The sequence below is a fragment of the Erinaceus europaeus genome, chromosome 15 (genome assembly GCF_950295315.1).
Source record: "Erinaceus europaeus chromosome 15, mEriEur2.1, whole genome shotgun sequence".
NCBI classification, from domain to species: domain Eukaryota; kingdom Metazoa; phylum Chordata; class Mammalia; order Eulipotyphla; family Erinaceidae; genus Erinaceus; species Erinaceus europaeus.
The window spans coordinates 81506319-81527632 of record NC_080176.1 but is presented as its reverse complement, the minus strand read 5'-3'; the positions used below and the strand labels follow the sequence as shown (position 1 = coordinate 81527632).

The window sequence follows — 21314 nt, the reverse complement described above, 5'->3', positions numbered from 1 at the left end:
AACATCCAAAATAAAAATAATGCCAACAACACTGATTTTTACACCCTTTCCATGAGATGTACTACTCAAACACATGATAAGTCATATTCATTAGTTCTGTTTCACCATCAGTTTCCTTTAAGGAGAAGAGCCAAAATTCTCAAGTAAATCTTAGAAGACTCAGAACATCAATATCAAATTGTAGACATCTGCCTTGTCTCTAAAACTGACTACCTATATAGTATTCTTCTTTTTTAAATTGTTGTTGTAGTTATTATTGCTGTTGTTGTTGATGTCATAATTGTTGGATAGGACAGGAGAAATGGAGAGAGGAGGGAAGGCAGAGAGGGGGAGAGAAAGACAGACACCTGCAGACCTGCTTCACCACCTGTGAAGCAACTCCCCTGCAGGTGGGGAGCAGGGGCTCGAACCGGAATCCTTATGCTGGTCCTTGCGCTTCACGCCATATGTGCTTAACCCGCTGCACTACTGCCAGACTCCCACCTATGTAGTATTCTTCCTCTCAAAACAAATGGCATTCTCAACTTCCTTTTATCCTGCCATCTAAACCTTATTTAATGTATTCAAATCAATGAATTAAAGAGCATGATTTGGCTACTCCAATACAGACAACATAGATATTTCGATCCTACCACATGCAATGTCTTATTTTCAATAAAGATATGATAGAGTTATTATGGCAGCTGGACTGTCATTTTCCAACCTGTTTTTCCTCAGATGTTACATGCTAAGTTTTCAGATGCAATTGAGTTCCCAAAACAAGCCCCCACCGCAGCTATTGCCATCTTGTTTTGACAAGAGGGTCCAAAATATTAACTAGAAAGGAGAGTCTCTTCAATAGATGATGATGAAAAATGAACTGAAATATGTAGAAGAATTAAACTGGACAATAACAACACTGCACCATACACAAAAGTAAATTCCAAATGGATCAATGACTTGAATGTTAGGCCAAAAACCATAAAAAATTTAGAGGAAATATTGGCAGAACTCTTTTTGGACTAAGTTTTAAACGTGTAGGGGCCAGGTGATGGAATACCTGATTAAGCACACAGACTACAGTGGGCAAAGACAAATTAAAAAGTTCATATAAAATAGGATAACTGAAGAGGAGGAAATGCTTTTGAAATGATAAGATTGTCTGCTTTTGTGATGTTAAGTAAATAAGGGATTTTAAATACTCCTCTAAAGCCACATTGAAAATGTAAACAATAAAATGGGGAAGGAAGCCACACAAACACGAAGTTCTAGGTAAGTAATATAAGTATAGTTCTGAAGATCTGTTGTATGGCTTTGAAGGTACAGCAAACAATACTTCTTGGCACCTTGAAAAGCATGTGTTATATCTAGCACGATTAATTCAAGCAATTAGAATGTAAAAAAGAAACATGGCATTCATTTTAATGTTCAATACAATGTATTCAGAATAATGTGTCATAAGTAATCAATTCAAAGTAAAGGAAATACGTAGGGTTATTTCTCCTAACTCGGACATCATTCTTGTCACATTTTCTACCAACTCAAAAAGCTAGACAAAATTGACAAATTCTGTGGTGTTCTCTATCAATCTGCTCTGGACAGATAAGACATTCATTATACAAAATTGAAAGGCCAAGGGTGTTGTACTCTTTTCTGGAGGAATCTACACATATACTTAATGACCTATGTGGGTAAATAGAATTATTGTTTCTGTCCTTATTGTGTAAATGATCTGGGTGGGATGAAGAGGAGGGAGAGGATGTCCAATGTTTGCCAATATAAGCATAATGGATGAGCTGCCATTGGGGCAATTTGCTTTCCTGTTTGGTGAAAATAATCATCATTTTTCAAAATTAATGAGTCCCATTATCTTGATGGATACCAAATGATCTTTTTTCCACAGGTGAAGTATACTATGGTATTATAAAGTTATCATATTTTAATAGCTTTTCCCTCTATAAATTAATTTATTTTCATTGAGGTAATGTTGTCTTATAAAACTAATGTTGTCCTAAGCTATAAGTCAAAAATTTCTCAAGAAAATGTTGTTTCAGGATACATTATCTCATCTCTCCCAGATATGTGTCAGCATCCACGAGTCACGAATCTTCAGCATAGGATACTTGTACCACTACCCTTTTTTTTTAACTTCTTTCTGCCTGATATTCTTTGTCACATACTTCAATCCCAATATTCTGACTATTTCAAAAACATTAACATTGTATCCTGTGACAATCATCCTCTTTTCTACATTCTCAGGATCCCACCTAAGAATACCTCATTTCCTTTTCACCCTCCTCTTGTTCTGTTCTATTATTTAAACTCACTTTGTCATCCACTTTTATATATTTTGTTTGTTTGTTTTTGCCTCCAGAGTTATTGTTGGGGTTCAGTGCCTGCACTAAGAATCCACTGCTCCTGTAGACCATTTTTCCCATTTTGTTGCCTTGTTGTTGCTGTTACTGTTATTGTTGCCAGTGTTGTTGGATAGGACAGAGAGAAATCGAAAGAGGAGAAGACACAGAGAGAGAGAGAGAGAGACACCTGCAGACTTGCTTCACCACCTGTGAAGTGACACCCTTGCAGATGGGGAGGCCAGGGCTCAAACCACTACCTTCCACTTGCCCTTGTGCTTCGTGCCATGTGTGTGCGCTTAACCTGCTGTGATACCACCCAGCCTCCCTTCCACTTTTATGTCTTAATGTCCATATTCAAGTGACTTCCTGAACTTTCTGCCAATTCCTTCTCCTGTAATTCTAGTTATATGTTCAACACAGTAGAGAAAATATCTATATAGACAACCTATTAACTTCCATGTGTACCCTCTTTTTTTTTCAGTATCTCTAGTAAAGCTACGATAACTCATTAAGTTGCTCAAGAAAGATATGCAGATATCCTTCTTTATTCTAGTATTTTATTCTTCATGGCAGCATGAAAGTCCTGTTGTGCCTGTCTTCCAAAAATAAGTAACCTCCATTTTAGCATATCCCAAATCCCCTTACCATGGAAAGACCCTAACATCTCTTCTTGACTGAACCAACCTTGACTGAACCAACCACAATCATTTCTGTTGAGAGCTACTTCTGTTAAATAAAATATCATATTATCCAGCCTCATGAGCAATATTCACAATGTTTCCAAATTGTGATTCATCAGTTAACTTCATTAGCTCTATCAGAAGCCGTCTCAACAGTTAACACAGAACTGGCTGCTTGTAGTGGTTGACAGTGATCAGAAGATTACTTTATGTGTCCTCTCAGAAAAGGGTGAAAAAACCTTTGTTGACATCAGCAAACCCTTCAGGAAATGATGAGGCCTGGGAAACTGTTGCTCTATCTCAGAGAGGAGGATATTGAAGCATCTTGTTTTATTATGTCTACAGTTAAGTAATTTCCATATTTCTTCTCTAACTGCTGGTGTCTTTATGTGATAGCACATCAGAATGTGTTGGTTGGTTACCAACCAGTTTCTCCCTGCACCAAAGCCCCACGTTGCTGACAAGATTCTTTACTTCTAAACCCACACTATGGTTATTCTCAGAATAAACATTCTGGAATGTAATCCTCCCCACATGGTTGGGATTATAGAATCCCAGATAAAAATAAAATGATGATGTATTTATTACCCAGTTCGGATCTTAGAAGTCACCTCAGTGTAATAGTCAAACTCTGGGCTGTTCCATCCTACAATACTTATGATGAGTCAGTCACTGCTTACCTCTGTACTGTGATCTCATTTCAAGATAGCAGGATCTCTCTCCAACTCCCAATTAGGTAAATAACTTTCATACCCATATTCTTAATTTAGCAAAGAAAATCAGAAAATATATACAGAGAAAAATGTAATGAGTAAGTTATATCTGAGTATAAATTTCTGCAAATTAATGACAAATCATCACATATCTGTGATATTAAAATATAATTTGTGAATATTCTTATAAGAAACTTAAAATAGTTATCCTTCTTTCAAAGGACCAAGATATTATCATATGTGATCTTTTAACATTTCTCTCCAGTATTATACTCAATGAAAAAAAAAAGGCTACAGTCTGGAACAAGAATTCTTGTTGGCTTCATATTTAATGAATAGAGATATGAAGCTACTAACTTAGTAGCTTAAATATATTCTTTATATCAAAACAAGTCTTATTCAGAATAATTTTTTCAGTGGAGTGATTACATAGTGATAGTAATTCATATCTATTGACATCAAGTTCTTGATGGTGGAGGACATAATTCATATCTTATGCAAGGTCTAGATTCTAGAATAAATAAAAATGATACTATATTTGTTATATATTTATCTAGTTCTTATTTTTATGGTGTTCTACAATGTCCAGGTGAATAAAACTGAATGTCAGTATGTGTTTATATAATACACTAATAGTTTGATTACTTATCATATTTTGTGAAGCTACTCTTTTTATGAAAGTGTGAGATTTATTATTTTGTATGTGTGTGGGTGTGTATGAGAGAAAACAGCAAGAGATGCATTTACTGTAACCCCTTATTATTTATTTATTTATTTATTTATTTAAGAAAGGAGACATTAAAAAATCATAGGATGGGGAGGTACAACTCCACACAATTCTCGCCACCTAATCTCTATATCCCGTCCCCTCCCCACTAGCTTTCCCATTCTCTATCCCTCTGGGAGTATGGACCCAGGGTCATTGTGGGTTGCAGAAGTTGGAAGGTCTGGTTTCTGTAATTGTTTCCCTGCTGCTGAACATGGGCGTTGACTGGTCGATCCATACTCCCAGTTTGCCTCTCTCTTTCCCTAGTAGGGTGTGTCTCTGGGGAAGCAGAGCTCCAGGACACATTGGTGGGGTCTTCAGTCCAGGGAAGCCTGGCCGGCATCCTGATGGCATCTGGAACCTGGTGGCTGAAAAGAAAGTTAACATACAAAGCCAAACAAATTGTTGAGCAATCATGGACCCAAAGGATGGAATAGTGCAGATAAAGTGTTGTGTGTGGGGGGGTACTCACTGCAAACTCTAGTGTACTACTCCTTTCAGGTATATATTTGCCCTGCTTTATGGATACGTGTGGACATATCCTCTATCTCCTGGAACCTGGTCTACATCTAGGTTTTGGGACTTCACTAGGAAGTGAACCACCTGGGGTGGAGTTAGAGAATACTATGAAAGGAAAGGTCTCACCGGAGTGATGAAGCTGAAGGGTTGTCATTCCACACCTGAAGTCTCTGGACACAGTCTGAAGTGAAGCATGCTGGGGTGGCACTCATTGTGTTGATTAGGTTGTGATCAGTGGATGCAATATTATTTGATAAGAATTAGGAAAAGTAGGGAGTCGGGCTGTAGCACAGCGCGTTAAACACAGGTGGCGCTAAGCACAAGGACCTGTATAAGGATCCTGGTTCAAGCCCTGGCTCCCCACCTGCAGGGGAGTCGCTTCACAAGCGGTGAAGCAGGTCTGCAGGTGTCTATCTTTCTCTCCCTCTCTCTGTCTTCCCCTCCTCTCTCCATTTCTCTCTGTCCTATCCAACAACAATGACAACAATAATAACTACAACAATAAAACATCAAGGGCAACAAAAGGGAATAAATAAATAAAAATAAATATAAAAATATTTTTAAAAAAGAATTAGGAAAAGCATACGGGAAAGTGGGCCTACCCCTTATTATTTTTAAAGTGCTTCTATTGAGCAAAATGTTTATTATGCATTTCAAGGATTTGGTAATATACATAAGCTACTATTCAAAATTAATCGGTTATATATTGTGTATCACAACTAATTTATATGAATATATTTATAGTATATAATCTTATTTTAAAAATACTTAAGAATCCTAGGAGTAGCTTTTATTCATATTATCCCTTAGGCAAGGAAACAGACTTAAGCATGATCGATGTTTGTTCAAAATCAATGCATTACTGTCTTCTCTACCCCCAAATTACTTGTTTAATCGCTGGTTAGTATGACAATGATGTTCCATCATTAGAAAAAATTAGGGAATGAGGCGGTAGCGCAGCAGGTTAAGTGCACGTGGAGCAGAGCGCAGGGACTGGCATAAGGATCCTGGTTCCAGCCCCCGGCTCCCCACCTGCAGGGGAGTCGCTTCACAGGCGGTGAAGCAGGTCTGCAGGTGTCTGTCTTTCTCTCCCCCTCTCTGTCTCCCCCTCCTCTCTCCATTTCTCTCCGTCCTATCCAACAACAACGACATCAATAACAACAATAATAACTACAACAACAATGAAAAGACAAGGGCAACACAAGGGAAAATAAATAAAGAAAAAGAAAAAAATTAGTTATGGTATGGAAAAATTAGTTATAATTAATCCTGGTTAGTCACTTCACAGGTGGTGAAGCGGATCTGCAGGTGTCTGTCTTTCTCTTCCCCTCTCTGTCTTCCCCTGCTCTCTCCGTTTTTCTCTGTCCTATCCAACAACAATGACAGCAATGACAATAATAATAACTACAACAATAAAACAAGGGCAACAAAGGGAATAAATAAAAAATGTTTAAAAAACATTATTTCTTTAAAAAATAAATTACATCTGGTTGATTAGATGGTTTTCTTAAGATAAAATTACTAGAAATTCTCAAAACTATTCTAAACCAATATTCCTTCTATATGTTGCACCTAGATTTTTAGTTTCCTTTTATTTTCCCCTGTACCCTCCCTTAATAAGAAAAATATAAGAATATAAGATTTTTAGTTTCCTTTTATTCTCCCTTGTATCTTCCCTTAATAAGAATGCTAGACATTATGATTTGTTGGAAAATATGTATTTCCTACTCATATTGAAAGTACAGCTATTGTAAAGTTATTGGATTACTGAGTAGTTTGCTAAAGTAAAGAGTTTTTTTTTTATTGATTTGAGGAATTATTGCTTTAAGCTTAGGAACAATATACATATTTTCCTCTGACCCATAAAGACTATAGGCTGAAGTTTTCCACATCAAACATGTTGCTTTCTCAGTAATTTCAGACCCTAAAGCAGTAAAGCCATGCATTCATGAGCAAACTTATTCTCAATTATGTCTTATTTTCAAACATGAATGTGTCACTCAAGCAGTCTGTTATTGTCAAAAAAGAGATCTGTTGTCAGATCACATAGTGAGATTGTGATTCATTATGGAGATTAAAGTAAATCTATTATAGAAGTTATTGTTCTGAATTTTAGAATTAAAAGCTTCTAACAATTTGTCAAACAAAAAACACTCTTAGTTTTGAGCTGACAGACTAGAAATTTATACTTCAATTATATCTCAAAGTGCATAAGTATTTTTTGAAACTAATACAATTTGTATATTATTTTCTCTACACCCATTTATATTTTTGTCTCATCACATTACTAATTAAATCATAACATTATGGTGTGAATTAATTAATCTAATACAAAAACATATTTTCAATCAATTTATGTCTGAAATAATCCATGTGAATTATATGACAGCGATACTTTTGTTTTGAATCATTATAAGATTTAGTATCTCCATAGTGAGGACCAGTGATTTGGACCTAACATCTTAAAGACTGATTTTGCATTTTACTAGATTTTTAAGCTTAGAAAGATAGAGGCAGGGCATGATGATGGACTTAGGCTGGTGGGAGGAGTGGTATGCAAACACCTGTTCTGTTATGGTGAGATAAGAAACTGTACTCATAGAAACTATCTTGAGATTTAATTTGGAATCAGGATGGCTTTCAAAAATGAGAGTGAGCAAAATGAGAGAGTTTCTAAATAAAGAACATGAATTAATGGGGAAAGTGTGAAACCAACACCACCACCAACAGAAACAGGATGTAAGAAGTACATGCATGAAGACGTGATATATCAGGTCAAGTACAATGAATGGGTTTTCTGTTGATGAAAGATGATGAGATAATGACAGTTTCATAAGTTTCAAATTAGGCATTTCGTTTGACTTTCAATATGGTCATAGAAAGAATCTGAGTCACTTTCCCTCGATCAATCACTGGCTCTAACCAGGATTCTTATGCTGGTCGTTGAGCTTTGTGCCACCCGCACTTAACCTGCTGCACTACCATCCAACTCCCAAAGAAATAACTTTTAAAGGGGCATGTAAATATCTCTGAACATGATAGGATGTTGTAATTTTCTTCACCAATTTTACAGTTACCTTCTGACATTTATTAAAAATCCATAAAGTTATTTTGATAAGTAATCATAAGTAATATTAACAAGAGTGATGTATCTCCTTTATAAAATTATTCACTAATATAGGTAATTCAGAACATCAGTGCAGAAGATAAAGACAGACCCAATGAAGGACAGCATTTATACTTTAACCTGTCTGTTGAAGACACAAATAACTCAAGCTTTATAATCGTAGATAATCAAGGTAATGCCTTTCACTTATAATGACTGCTTCATATATTATTTAAGAATTACATTTCATTCAGGGCCAGGTGGTGGTGCACTTGGTTGAGCGCACATGTTACAGTGAGCAAGGACCCAGGTTTGAGCCCCTGGTCCCCCACCTGCATGGGGAAAGCTTTGCGAGTGGTGAAGTAGTATTGCAGGTGTCTCTTTCTTTCTCCCTCTCTGTCACCCCCGTCCCTCTTAATTTCTAGCTGTCTCTATCCAATAAATAAATAGATAAATATTAAAAACAAAAAATAAAAATTACATTTCATTCTAAGAGAACTTCTTGCATTGTATTTTACGATGCTCCTGAATGAAGGTAATATTGAGAACTGTAGGAGAGAGTGGCAATGAAATTTCCATTGTCAAATTCTAAAAATACTAATCCAATTTCCCACTGGACTTTTATAAAATTAGAAATACTTTTTCAAGTCACCAGTAGTCAAAAGTCATTGAACATATAATTGCATTTTTGATGCAATGATTCACATCTACATGTAACTCAAACTTCAGTCTATGTCCAGGAAAGAAAATGACATATATTTAATTTATAATAACATCAGCTTGATCTATTAAAAGCTATTTAGAGTCATTAATTAAGATCTATAAATGTAAGAGATTAATTTAAGAGTATTCTTTTTCCAACAATATCAGAAAACACAATTAGAACCTGAAATGGAGTTGTTATATTTCGCCAAAGTGAAAGACTCTGGGGTGTGTGAGGGGGAGATTACAGGTCCTGGAAAAGGATGACAGTGGACCCAGTGGGGGTTGTATTGTTATATGGAAAACTGAGAAATGTTATGCATGTATAAACTATTGTATTTACTGTCGACTGTACAACATTAATTCCCTAATAAAGAAATTAAAAATAAATAAAGGAAAATTAAAAAAGATTATTCATTTTCCTATAAAGCAAATTTTAATGCATGTTTTTGGTTTCTTTTCTTTTTAAAAAATATTTTATTTAATTTTGAGAGAGATGCAGAGAGAGAGAAACACCAGAGCACTGCCCAGCTCTGACTTATAGTGGTGCGGGGGATTGAAACTGGGACTTTAGAGCCTCAGGCATGAGAGTCTCTTTGCATAACCACTATGCTCTCTACCCCTGCCCATAAAGCAAACTTTTAATCATTATAAAAAACAAAATATTCTAAAAGATTTTGTGTGAAAAGGAGGAATTTCTTTTTCCCCCCAATTATAGTAGTGGATTAAGTTTATATTAAGTCTTTATTCTTTCATATTCACTTAAATGTTTTTCATCATATGGATTCATATTATATTATATTTTTAAAGCTTGATTTATTCACTAATGAGAAAGAACAAGAGCATCACTCTCTCATGTGCAATGCCAGGGACTGAACTTGGGACCTATACTATTGCCACTAGTACATAAGTATGGTATGGATTTCTCTGACTGTATTGAAAAATTGTGCACATGGGTTTTTGTTTTAGATAACACAGCTGTAATTTTGACTAATAGAACTGGTTTTAGCCTTCAAGAAGAGCCTGTCTTCTACATTTCCATCTTGATTGCTGACAATGGAATCCCATCTCTTACAAGTACAAATACCCTCACTATAATAGTTTGTGATTGTGGGAACAGTAACAATACACAATCCTGCAGCAATAAGGAAATGATTCTTTCCATGGCATTTGGAATAGAACTCGTCATTTTTCTTCTAATATGCATTGTGATAATATTTGGTAAGTAGTGCCTAACTGAACCCATTTTCACTAATTAAAAATAATTTGAAAACATAAAAAACAAAACCATTCTGACAAGACAGTATGAGTATGGATTTGTTTATTTGTACTTATGAATATATTATAACTCTTAAGACATATGAAGTAAATGTAAATAAAGTGAATATGTACTTCACACTAGAAATCAGTGACTTATTTCTAAGTGTATCATAGGACATATGTCCTTATAAATTTATGACTGTTCTTGACACATATACCATACAGAATACATAGTCATAAATTAGTAAGCTTAGGCTGAGTGCTTACTACATTTAAAAGCTCTAGGTGTTGATTAAAGTAGTCTTCTGAAGTGGCAGTTATCTCCTGCTCTGTAAAGATGAAGAAAGTAATGGTTAAAGAGGAGCTTTACAAAAGCTCAAGGAACTAACTCTATATGATGTGTGACAGGCTGTAACTATAGTATAGTACACCAATATTCTCTCATCTGCCACTGACTGAAGTTCTTGGAGTTCTTCTGTTTCTGTCTTTGTCTGAAAAAAAAATTGACTTGGAACAGTAAAGTCCTAGGTAACTACAACCATAAAAAAATGATTAGTCTAGTATAAACTATCCTGTTTATAGTATGCCAGTATTGACTACTTCAACCCTAATCTTCTTCCCTTATAACTGTATCTACAGTTAAACCAATGTTATTAAGAGTTTGAAAGCAAGTTTTAATCATCACTTTTGGAATCCTGGACTCACTGTTCCAAGAGTCATAGAAATGTTTCAGGATTTATTTTAACTGTGTTCACATTTTCTAAAAATTAATATATATATATATATTCTTTATATAATGTTCCTCATAATGAGGATTCTTGTATCTCCAGCTTCAGTCTTTCAAATTATTGTTAATGATCATTGAGCAGAAAAACTGAAGTTAGGCTATCAATACAGAAATAGATTTCAGAGTAAAAAAAAAAAGATAATTATTGTTACTTTGAATTATTCACAGTAACACAGGGACCAAGTCCCAAAACTTTACAAGTCAACCAAGGACAGCCTCACAGTCAAAGCATAAGTTTATTTAGAGAGTGGAAGTATGGGTCAAGCTATAGTCAGCAGTTTCTCTTTGAAAGTTTTATGAGTACACTCTCTAACACACAGATTGAAATATTGCTTATTAGATCTCTTTCTATTTCAACCTTATATCTTCGATGATTTTTAGAGTATAGTTCCTGAATTCAAAATGATGATCTTATTTAATTCAAGACCAATATTTCAGTATCTTTAAATGTAAGCCCTATAAAAATATTGCATTATATATTTCCCTTTATGATAATATTAATAGCATTGATCCATGTTTGCTTCATGTTCTGTATACTATATGAAATTCTGAGCTTTCAATAGCTACAAAAAAACCATGGTTGAGTTGACTTTAATACACCACACATACACACATACTGGGGTTTACCATAAAATTATATATATATATATATATATATATATATATATATATATATATATATATACTTTATTGTTTTTGGAAGTGGAGGAGATAAGAAAAGTGACAGAGAGACACCTGCAGCCCTGCTTAACTATTCATGAAATTCTCCTGTGTGCAGATGGGGACTAGGGTATTGAACCTGGGTCCTTATGCAGTGGGTCCTTGTGCACTGTAATGTGAGCACTGAACCAGGTGTGCCACTGCCTGGCCCCAGCTTTTCTCTTTTTTTTTTTTTTATGTGACATTCAAATTATCTCATGTAATTAATTAAAGGATGATGTGGGCATAACTACCACTGTGATTTAAAAACCTGTTAGGGATTTCCAATATTTATGAGTATCATAAAACATGAATTCAGAACTAATTTTTTGACTTAGAATTCTAGCTTGCTATTTCCCAACTGTGTGACTAGGGGAATGTGAGTTAAGGTTTCTGTACTTCATTTTCTCCTACTGCTACTGGGGAATAATAATAACAATAATACCTGAGTATTATAGCTGTTATACTAATGAGTAATTGTAAAATTTTTAGAAAGATTACTGTTACTCACATTATAGTTAATAGATACTAACTTAGAAAGTATCTAAATTCCCATGGAATTTGCACCAATGGGAACTCTTACTCTGGGTCATTTTTCTTAGCTTCCATCAACATCGTTCATCGATTGCTAATACACAGAGATTGAAAAAAATGTCAATTATTTTACTTGGTTCTAATTTCATTATGTAAAATAGAACACAATTCTACATTTCTAATTATCATCAAAACAACTCATACAATTTTATGTTGTTAATCCTATGAATTATCGGCCAGAAATATTGTTATATGCCATCTCTCATTCTTCTGGTGCCTTTTGAAATTTCCAGTAGCAAGTATATATTTGATCTGATAGAATCTAAGTGTATGCTTTGCATTCCTCCCAAAGCAAAGATTGTAAGCTTTAGCCTAAATAATTTAATATACAATCATACAGTACAAGCACATAGAGTGTAAAATAAATTATGAGTATGTTAAATTATACCTGTATTTATTAATGTTTTGTCATGCTTTGCTTGGCCAGGATTTGTGTTTTTGGTTCTGGGTCTGAGACAACGAAGAAAGCAGACTCTCTTTCCTGTGAAAGGTGAAGATCTGGGGGAGAATATATTCAGCTATGATGATGAAGGGGGCGGAGAGGAAGACACAGAGGCCTTTGACATTGTAGAGCTTAGAAGCCCCGCGGTGATGAGGGAATGCAAGTCCAGGAGGAACACCACCCAGGAAATCAGGAGCCTGTATAGACAGTCTCTGCAGGTGGGCCCCGACAGCGCCATTTTCCGGAAATTCATCTTGGAAAAGCTGGAAGAAGCTGACACTGACCCCTGTGCCCCACCCTATGACTCCCTCCAGACCTATGCCTTTGAGGGGACAGGGTCTTTAGCGGGGTCTCTGAGCTCTCTGGGCTCCACAGTCTCTGACCAGGAGGAAAATTATAATTACCTTAATGACTTAGGACCTCGCTTCAAAAGACTAGCGTGCATGTTTGGTTCTGCTGTGCAGGCAAATAATTACTAAAATATAATAATGAATAATAATAAAGTAATTACATACATATTTTGGGAAAACTGGCGGGCGGTTGGTGAAAAGTTAACCTTTTCAGCACCCTAAAAGAAAGACAATGATTGCTAATTATCTGACTTCTTTAAGTGATGCACACCAGTTAATTGTAGCACATCACTGAACTATTTATTCCAAGGGCTTTTTTATATATTACACAATGCAAATTTGCAGACACTTTGAATGTTTAACAGAAGGCCCTGCGTTAGAGCATCTTAATATTATTTTGTTTATTTTGCTAATATTAGGAGGTAAGGGCATTTATAAAGATGAATACATGAACGAATCTGGTCGGTTGTGGGTAACTTTTATTAACCGTTTCATTTATAGGGAGAAAAGCAAACTTTTGACAGAGACTATATGCTTTTTTATAGTTTGATAATTTAAAATCATCATCAAGACCTCATTTTGAAATTGTTTTCATATTTAGATAGATTATTTGTGTCAAAGAAAGAGAGAATATAAAGTTGTATTGTTTTTTGATATTGCAACTCTGTAAAAAAGGGATATAAATAAGTTTAGGAGTGTTTCATAAATTATTTTCATATGTAACAAAAATATATATTTTATCGTGTTATAATAAGATGGCAAAGTAAATATATTCATATTTACTCATTATATTTGGAGTTTTTGAAAATGTTTGAAAGTGGAAAAAATTAAAGTAAACTTAACTGCTAGTAAAACTGATAGAGATAAATGAAAGGAATACTGAATTCAAACTGGAAGAAATATCCATTCTAGATAATATTATCAGCTGCACTGACTTATCCCATGCATAGAATAAAACATGATAAAATGCACAAAATTTCCTCTTTTATTAAGAACTTAGAATGGAACTGATTCCTAAGTGTCATTTTTATGATGAATATAAAATTAGGTGCAATAACTACTTTTATGGTCATACTATAAAGTATGTATGCTAAACTCCTGAAACATAAAAGTTTATGGTAACATTAGATAATAAAACCTTCTAATTAACCTTTTTTTAAGAATGGTCCTTATAATATGGAAATTGAGGTGAAATTTAGAATGTCAAAGTTTGAATAGGAAGAGTGAATACAGTGTCCTCCAAATTGGCTTACATATTAATTTTATTGTAGCATATGAAACTGGGATTGTAGGTTCCCGCCTACCTTTGCATCAATTATTTTAAATAATTTTGGGGATACACGTAAGAGTAATTGAGTGAATTGAGTTTTTTGTTTCTTCCTTTAGTACTATGAAGCATAAACTTCCAAGCCACAATACAGGAAAAAATATCGCATCAATTTATCAGTCAGGTACCATCATACCTGTGACATAAACATCATCACTTAGCAAAAAAAAAAAAGTTGAAAATCAATCGAGAAAATGTTAGAAGTAGAGGATTTAAACTCCTACAAATCCTTATGTACTAATACCATTACTTATTTAGGGAAATGTAAGAATACCAAAGAAAACCAATTGAAGGGAACCAAACCTTGCAAGCAAAATAAAAAATACCTGCATTGAGAGAACATTTACAATCCCATCACAGTGGCATAAAATTGAAAACTATAGTTTTTTTTTTTTAATTTATAAAGAGGAAACACCGACAAAACCATAGGATAAGAGGGGTACTATAGTTTTAGAAAATTTCTTGAAATATTACTTCCTGTGTCAAAAAAAAAAAAAGTAGTGCTCTATAATCTTGGGTAAGAACTGGAAAGTAGGAGCCAGGTGGTGGCGGCGCACCTGGTTAAGTGCACACATTACAGTGGACAAGGATGCAGGTTCAAGCCTCTGGCCCCCACCTGCAATGGGAAAGCTTCATAAGTGGTGGAATAGGGCTACAGGTCCCTCCCTCTCTCTCTCTCTCTCTCTCTCTCTCTCTCGTCATCTCCCTACCCCTCAGTTTCTCTCTTTTTCCATCTAGTAGTAAATAAATAATTAAATTTTTTATATTTATTTATTTTCCCTTTTGTTGCCCTTGTTGTTTTTTATTGTTGTTGTTATTGGTGTCCTTGTTGTTAGGACAGAGAGAAATGGAGAGGGGGTGGGGGAGACAGAGAGGAGGAGAGAAAGATAGATACCTGCAGACCTGCTTCACTGCCTGTGAAGTGACTCCCCTGCAGGTGGGGAGCCAGGGGCTTGAACCAGGATCCTTACACCGGTACTTGCATTCTGCACCACCTGCGCTTAACCCACTGCGCTACTGCCCAACTCCCAGTAAAATATTTTTAAACGGAGAAAAGAACTGGAAAGTATGATAAAAACAGATGAAACAATCTCTGGAAAGTAGATTAGGAAAAAAATAAACTGTCTTTTGGGGATCACAGAAGATTTCATCATGAAGAAAACCTTATGAAAACACTTTGTGAAAATAAGTGACTACCTTAGTTATAAAAATTACAGTGATGCAATATATCTGCACTAACAAATGCAACATTTGTGTCCAAGAGCATTAAGTATTAGTGTTAAAACAAAATTTGTTTCAGGTCATGATAGAATTGTGATTCTAGCAGTTGACTTGCAGTTACCTAGAAATCATACAAAATAATAGTTCAATAATGACTTTATCCTTTTCTGTTCACGTGGGTGCTTCTGGAACACAGCTGTATTTTAAACTAAAAGTATGGCATTAAGATTCCATTTTTGTAAATGTTAATAAAAGCGAAAGCTATGCAAATATTTATGAAAGTAGCATAGCTTTACATTAATACCTGCGGTGCTTCAGTACCACCCTGAGTTAACTCATAAGTTTACATGTAAGTCTCGAATAACTAATGGCAGAAATAGGGAAATATTTAAAGCTCTTTATAGGAATCCAAAAATGTTAGTAAACAGAGCTTTTCACTCAGCCTATGGGCGTTTTACAGATCAGAATGTCTTTTAGTTTACTACAATCAGAATAACTATGAATTTTGTCAGACTGGCTAATCGTTCAAGATATGATTTTGTCTTTGGTAAAATGAGGTCAAATTGACCAAATTCACATGATTTTTGTGAATGAATATAGAAAGATGTTCAAGCAGTACCACAGAAATGCAAGGACTCATGACACTGAACTGATATATTTTTATTATTATCTAATATTATTCTGCTCAACAATTCAGTCCCTTTGCTTTCTAGCACTGAATGATCCTAAAGGCTTCACAGCACATTTGAAATACAAATTACCTTTCTGACTTGACACATGAGGCCTGCTTATTTCTGCCCTCTGTCCTCCCTTTCTTAAATACACAGATGCTTCAAACTCATACTCTTGGCCTGACTTATCCTATAAATGCTTTTGTTTCCATTCTAATAATATATCAACTGGGACTTCCCCCAAAGTGCCTCCTCACCTTGTCCCTACTGTGGCCCTATTCTGTCTTATGTTGCATGGAATCACTCAGTCATCTTTTATTATACATCAGAGTTTACTCTTTAATGTTGGTATCCCCTGTTAGAAGCTCCATCCCAAGTGGGTAAGGAGTCTTCTGTCTGCTTCATAGGTTATTATTTGAAATAATTTCTAATACTAAACGAGAAATAAATACTTCTTAAGTGAATGTAGGATTGAATCCGAATATATTTTGTGTATGTAAAGAAGTCATGCTGACTCTTGAGGAATGCTAATATAGAATTGATGTATTTTTCAAAATAAGCCAGTACTACAGTACAGTACAATACAATTTTTAAAAAATCCAGAAATTATATGAGCCTGCCATTTTAACCAAGTTTGATTTATTAATATCATACATGGGGAGAAGGAAATAATTTTGTTTTACTATTCAGTAAAAATGGGTCCTTTAGGGGGTCAGGCAGTAGTGCAGGGGGTTAAGCACACATGGTACAAAGGACAAGGATGGGCTCAAGGATCCCAATTCCAGCCCCCAGCTCCCCACCAGTAGGGGCGTCGCTTCACAGGCAGTGAAGCAGGCCTACAGGTGTTTTTCTCTCCCCACCTCTATCATCCCCTCCTCTCTCCATTTCTCTCTGTCCTATCCAACAACAGCAACATCAATGGCAACAATAACAATAATGACAGCAACAAAGGCAACAACAAGGGCAACAAAATGGGGAAAAAAAGGGGCCCTCTAGGAGCAGTGGATTTGTAGTACAGGCACTGAGCCCCAGCAATAACCCTGGAGGCAAAAAAAATGGGTCCTTTGATAATTACCGTGGGGTCTCCTATGAATAAGATCCCTTGTAGTGTGATGAAAATGAGAATGCTGCTTCACATTTCAGGGTACAGCTTGGTAACAAATTTAACTTTGTGAGTCTACTGATAACTTACCGGGTAACATAATATTTTTTATACAGTGTAAAAGGATACTAGATATGAAATTTACTAAATTCAGGGAAACTATAAACATAAATGGGGGAAGGAACATATAATTTTTCACATACTGCATTATGTCTGTCTACTGATTTGTCTGTCAGTCTAGCTATTTATCATATTTCAGCTATCTAGAGAAGTAATTTTTTCTCAAAGGAGGGGAGACTAGGAAGTTAATCACAGGGTATATCCTTGACACCTGTTTGAGTTTATTGCTGCTTTTCTACCTGTAGGGATCTCTAAGGGTGGGAAGTTGACTGATTAGTCTAAAAAAAAAAAAAAAAGAAAGAAAAACAACAAGAAAGAGAGGACCACAGCAGCTGGGCAAAAATGTGGTTCTTCTCTTCTAACAAAGTAAAACTGAATGAATTTCCCTGAGGTGAAGTGATTGCAGCTGCAGAGAATTTGCAGGAAAGGTTGAAGCTGAGAGGGAGCGTAAGTTGGCTATCCACAAAATATGCCATACAGACTAAGGGACCACAGGGACCTCAAGTGTCTAAACTGTCTCTGAATACCCAATGCGTGCACCTCAGGATTGAGTGTCAGCAGTTGGATTCCCACTGTCACACAGGAACTTGCTATGAAGTTATTACAGTGCCCGCTGTGTTTGTCTTGCTCCTCATCTTACACCTCTCCCTCTTCTCGATTGCCAGGAAACCAAATAGCAGAGAAAATAGGAGTGAATGAGAGAGAACATGACATTGCTTGTAAGGTTAAAGTTCTCTTTGGAAGGGGCCTGGTGGTGGCGCACCTGGTTGAGAACACACGTTACAATGTGCAAGGACCCAGGTTCGAGCCCCTGGTCCCCACCTGCAGGGGGAAAGCTTCACAAGTGGTGAAGCAGGGCTGCAGGTGTCTCTCTGTCTCTCACTCTCTCTCTCCCTCCCTTCCCTCTCAATTTCTGACTGTCTCTATCCAATAAGTAAATAAAGATAATAAAAATTTTTTTTAAGAAGTTCTCTTTGGAAGAGAATCTTTTATAAAGATTTCACAATGACCAGAATTTGTGCAAACAGTAATTTGGCCAAGGTGAGTATCAGGAAGATGATGACTGCAGGTGAAAAATGTATCTAGAAATGGAATAATGAGAACTATTTCCATGAAGTTCCCTTCAAATTAGAAACAAATCAATAAGGTGGGTGCATTAACTTATCGTATCAATTTCATATTCAATAGTTCAAAAATGTAAAATTCAATTTTATAATATAAAAAATAAGTGAAATGCCAGTAAGTCAATATAATGTATGATGTTCTTGAAACATTTGAGATCATAGTAAAGTAGTTACTCAACTTTATTTCATGCTGTTCCTTTGTTCTTACACATTTTAATATTTAAATGTGTTCTATTGATTTTTTGCAGTGTTTATGTGATTTATCTCAGTTACAAATAAAACTGAGCATGCAAACTGTCAAATATCCATCATTATATATATGAATGCCCTATATAGAATGTTTTATCTAGAAAAGGGGTAAAGATGATAAATTTATGTGTTTCCACAGTAAACCTTCATTTGCATGTGTGTGACAGTAAGTTGTCTATGAATTACATATTAAATTCTTTGCCAGATGCTACAACCATTTTTTTGTTATGTAGTCCAAACAGTACAATGCTAAATACAAACAATTGAATCCCTTACTTTTTAGTGAGTATTCATGTATACATGTATGTAATACAATATTAAGAATATATAAATTTGACTATTACAATATTAAGAATATATAAATTTGACTATTACAGGAATCAATAGAAAGGAAACACATAGAAATTAACTGTGCCTAGCTAATATCAAATGTAACATATTTAATCTGATCTTATTGACATAATAGTAGGAATTTTATTATTTAGTTTATCTTTAGTAGTTCTTAGGGGACAAATTCCTAACTCTTGGACAGACCTAGGCAAGAAGAAAATAAAGATGATAATTAGTTTGTAGTTATATTTTTCTCCCATTAGGGCCTTTCCAAAGCAATATTAATTTTTCCATAAATAAAAACAAAAAATTGTTAGTGGTATGCACTGAATATACAATGTTCCTACTGTAACTCACTTCTCTATGACAGTTATTTTAGAAAAAAAAAAAACTAGTGTTAAGTAACAAATACATTTTAAAAAATTTCTTCATTGGGGAATTAATGTTTTACATTCAACAGTAAATACAATAATTTGTACATGCATAACATTTCTCAGTTTTCCACACAACAATACAACCCCTACTAGGTCCTCTGTCATCCTTCTTGGAACTGTATTCTCCCCACCCCCCCACCCACCCCAGAATCTTTTACTTTGGTGCAATACGCCAACTCCAGTTCAGGGTCTACTTATGTTTTCTCTTCTGATCTTGTTTTTCAACTTCTACCTGAGATTGAGATCATCCCATAGGTAATTAATAAATTTTTAAGTGACTTCCACAGTGTATTATAAACGTCAGTTTTTTTTTTTTGTTTTGTTTTTAGGTGTAAGTAGTTTAGAAAAATGAATCATCAATGAAAAGTTTTCCTTTTAACAACTGGAAAAAAGGACACAGTGTATTTCTGTTATATTAGAAGTTTGTGGACTAGAATATGCAAGTAGATCCAAGGAAATGCTTTCAAACCTGTTTTTGCAATCAAACCCCTGATACCCAGTGTTCTAATTTTATATAATGAATTTTTAATTAAATTACTAAACAGATTGTTCTCAATACCTTTGGCCACACATTTTTTTAAATGAACTTTTACCTTCTATCCATATTCATTTACCTTCTCTATTTTTTAAAATATTTTTAATATTTATTTATTTCCTTTTTGTTGCCCTTGTTTTTATTGATGTTGTAGTTATTACTGTTGTTGATGTTGTCATTGTTGGATAGAACAGAGAGAAATGGAGAGAGGAGGGGAAGACAGAGAGGGAGAGAGAAAGATAGACACCTGCAGACCTGCTTCACTGCCTGTGAAGCGACTCCCCTACAGGTGGGGATCCGGGGTGCGAACCGGGTTCCTCATGCAGGTCCTTGGGCTTTGTACCAAGTGCACTTAACCCGCTGCACTACCGCCCGACTCCCTACCTTCTCTATTTTAAAAACAAAGATTGAGGACACATTACCATATGTTATCTGATAAGTAAATTTCCACATTCCTCCTTCTTTTATAAGATCTTCTGGATCAGGTAAGTTCTAGGAAACTGTCTAGCTTATACTGACACCTCTGTTTTCAGAAACTTCTTTCTTATCCCAGGTGACCTCTACATTATTCTGGAAGCAGCTTCTTTAGAGAGAAGTATCTAACTTTAATGCTGAAATTTAACACACACCTGCACTTGGCCTACTAAATTTTACATAAAGATAATTTTACCTTTGGATTTACAAATGTTTGAAATTTTATACATTGTATACCTAAACCCAGATGTTGATACTTTCTGGAATATATTATTCATTAATGTATTTTTCACACATTGTTAAGGTAAGTTGTCCCCTAAATACAAAAATCAAAGATTTCTACGTTTGTTGTTTTTTTTAATGATATTGTCTAAAGTCATGTTCCTGTTTATTTATCAGAACACTGCTCAATCTGGGTTTAAGGTGGGGCAGGGGATTAAACCTTGAACCTTGGCTGCTTTGGATGTAAAAGTCTTTTTGCATAACCACTATATTAACTACATAACCCTTTATTTCTTGCTCGCATGAATATATGAAATGGTTAATGTATACTAGTTTATGTCAAAGGACACTTTAGAGAAACATGTGCACTGTGAGAATTGTCACATAGATTTCACTTGAAAGTAACCATAAGTGAATGGAAACATGGAAATGTATCAATAAGTAACATCTACTGAGCATCTCCAAGCTTCTCCAAGTTGAGTAAATACTGACTAAAATTTCAACAAGGAAGATCATCTGAGTCCTAACCTGGAAATATAATAGAAAAATTA

General features: G+C 35.1%; 1 protein-coding gene across 2 annotated transcripts in view; it reads left to right on the top strand.

Annotated features, from left to right (window-relative positions):
* CDH19 (cadherin 19) overlaps window positions 1-14936 on the top strand; it is a 77180-nt gene extending 62244 nt beyond the window's left edge. Inside the window, exons 10-12 of one of the 2 annotated variants that reach the window (XM_007524119.3) lie at window positions 8196-8313; window positions 9792-10043; window positions 12590-14936. In XM_007524119.3, the coding sequence (XP_007524181.2) occupies window positions 8196-8313; window positions 9792-10043; window positions 12590-13083 (864 nt within the window). In that variant the 3' untranslated portion in view covers window positions 13084-14936. Of the gene's footprint in view, window positions 1-8195; window positions 8314-9791; window positions 10044-12589 lie in introns of those variants that run through there. The other variant, XM_060174014.1, reaches the window with a different exon arrangement.
* Window positions 14937-21314: the final 6378 nt, after the last annotated feature.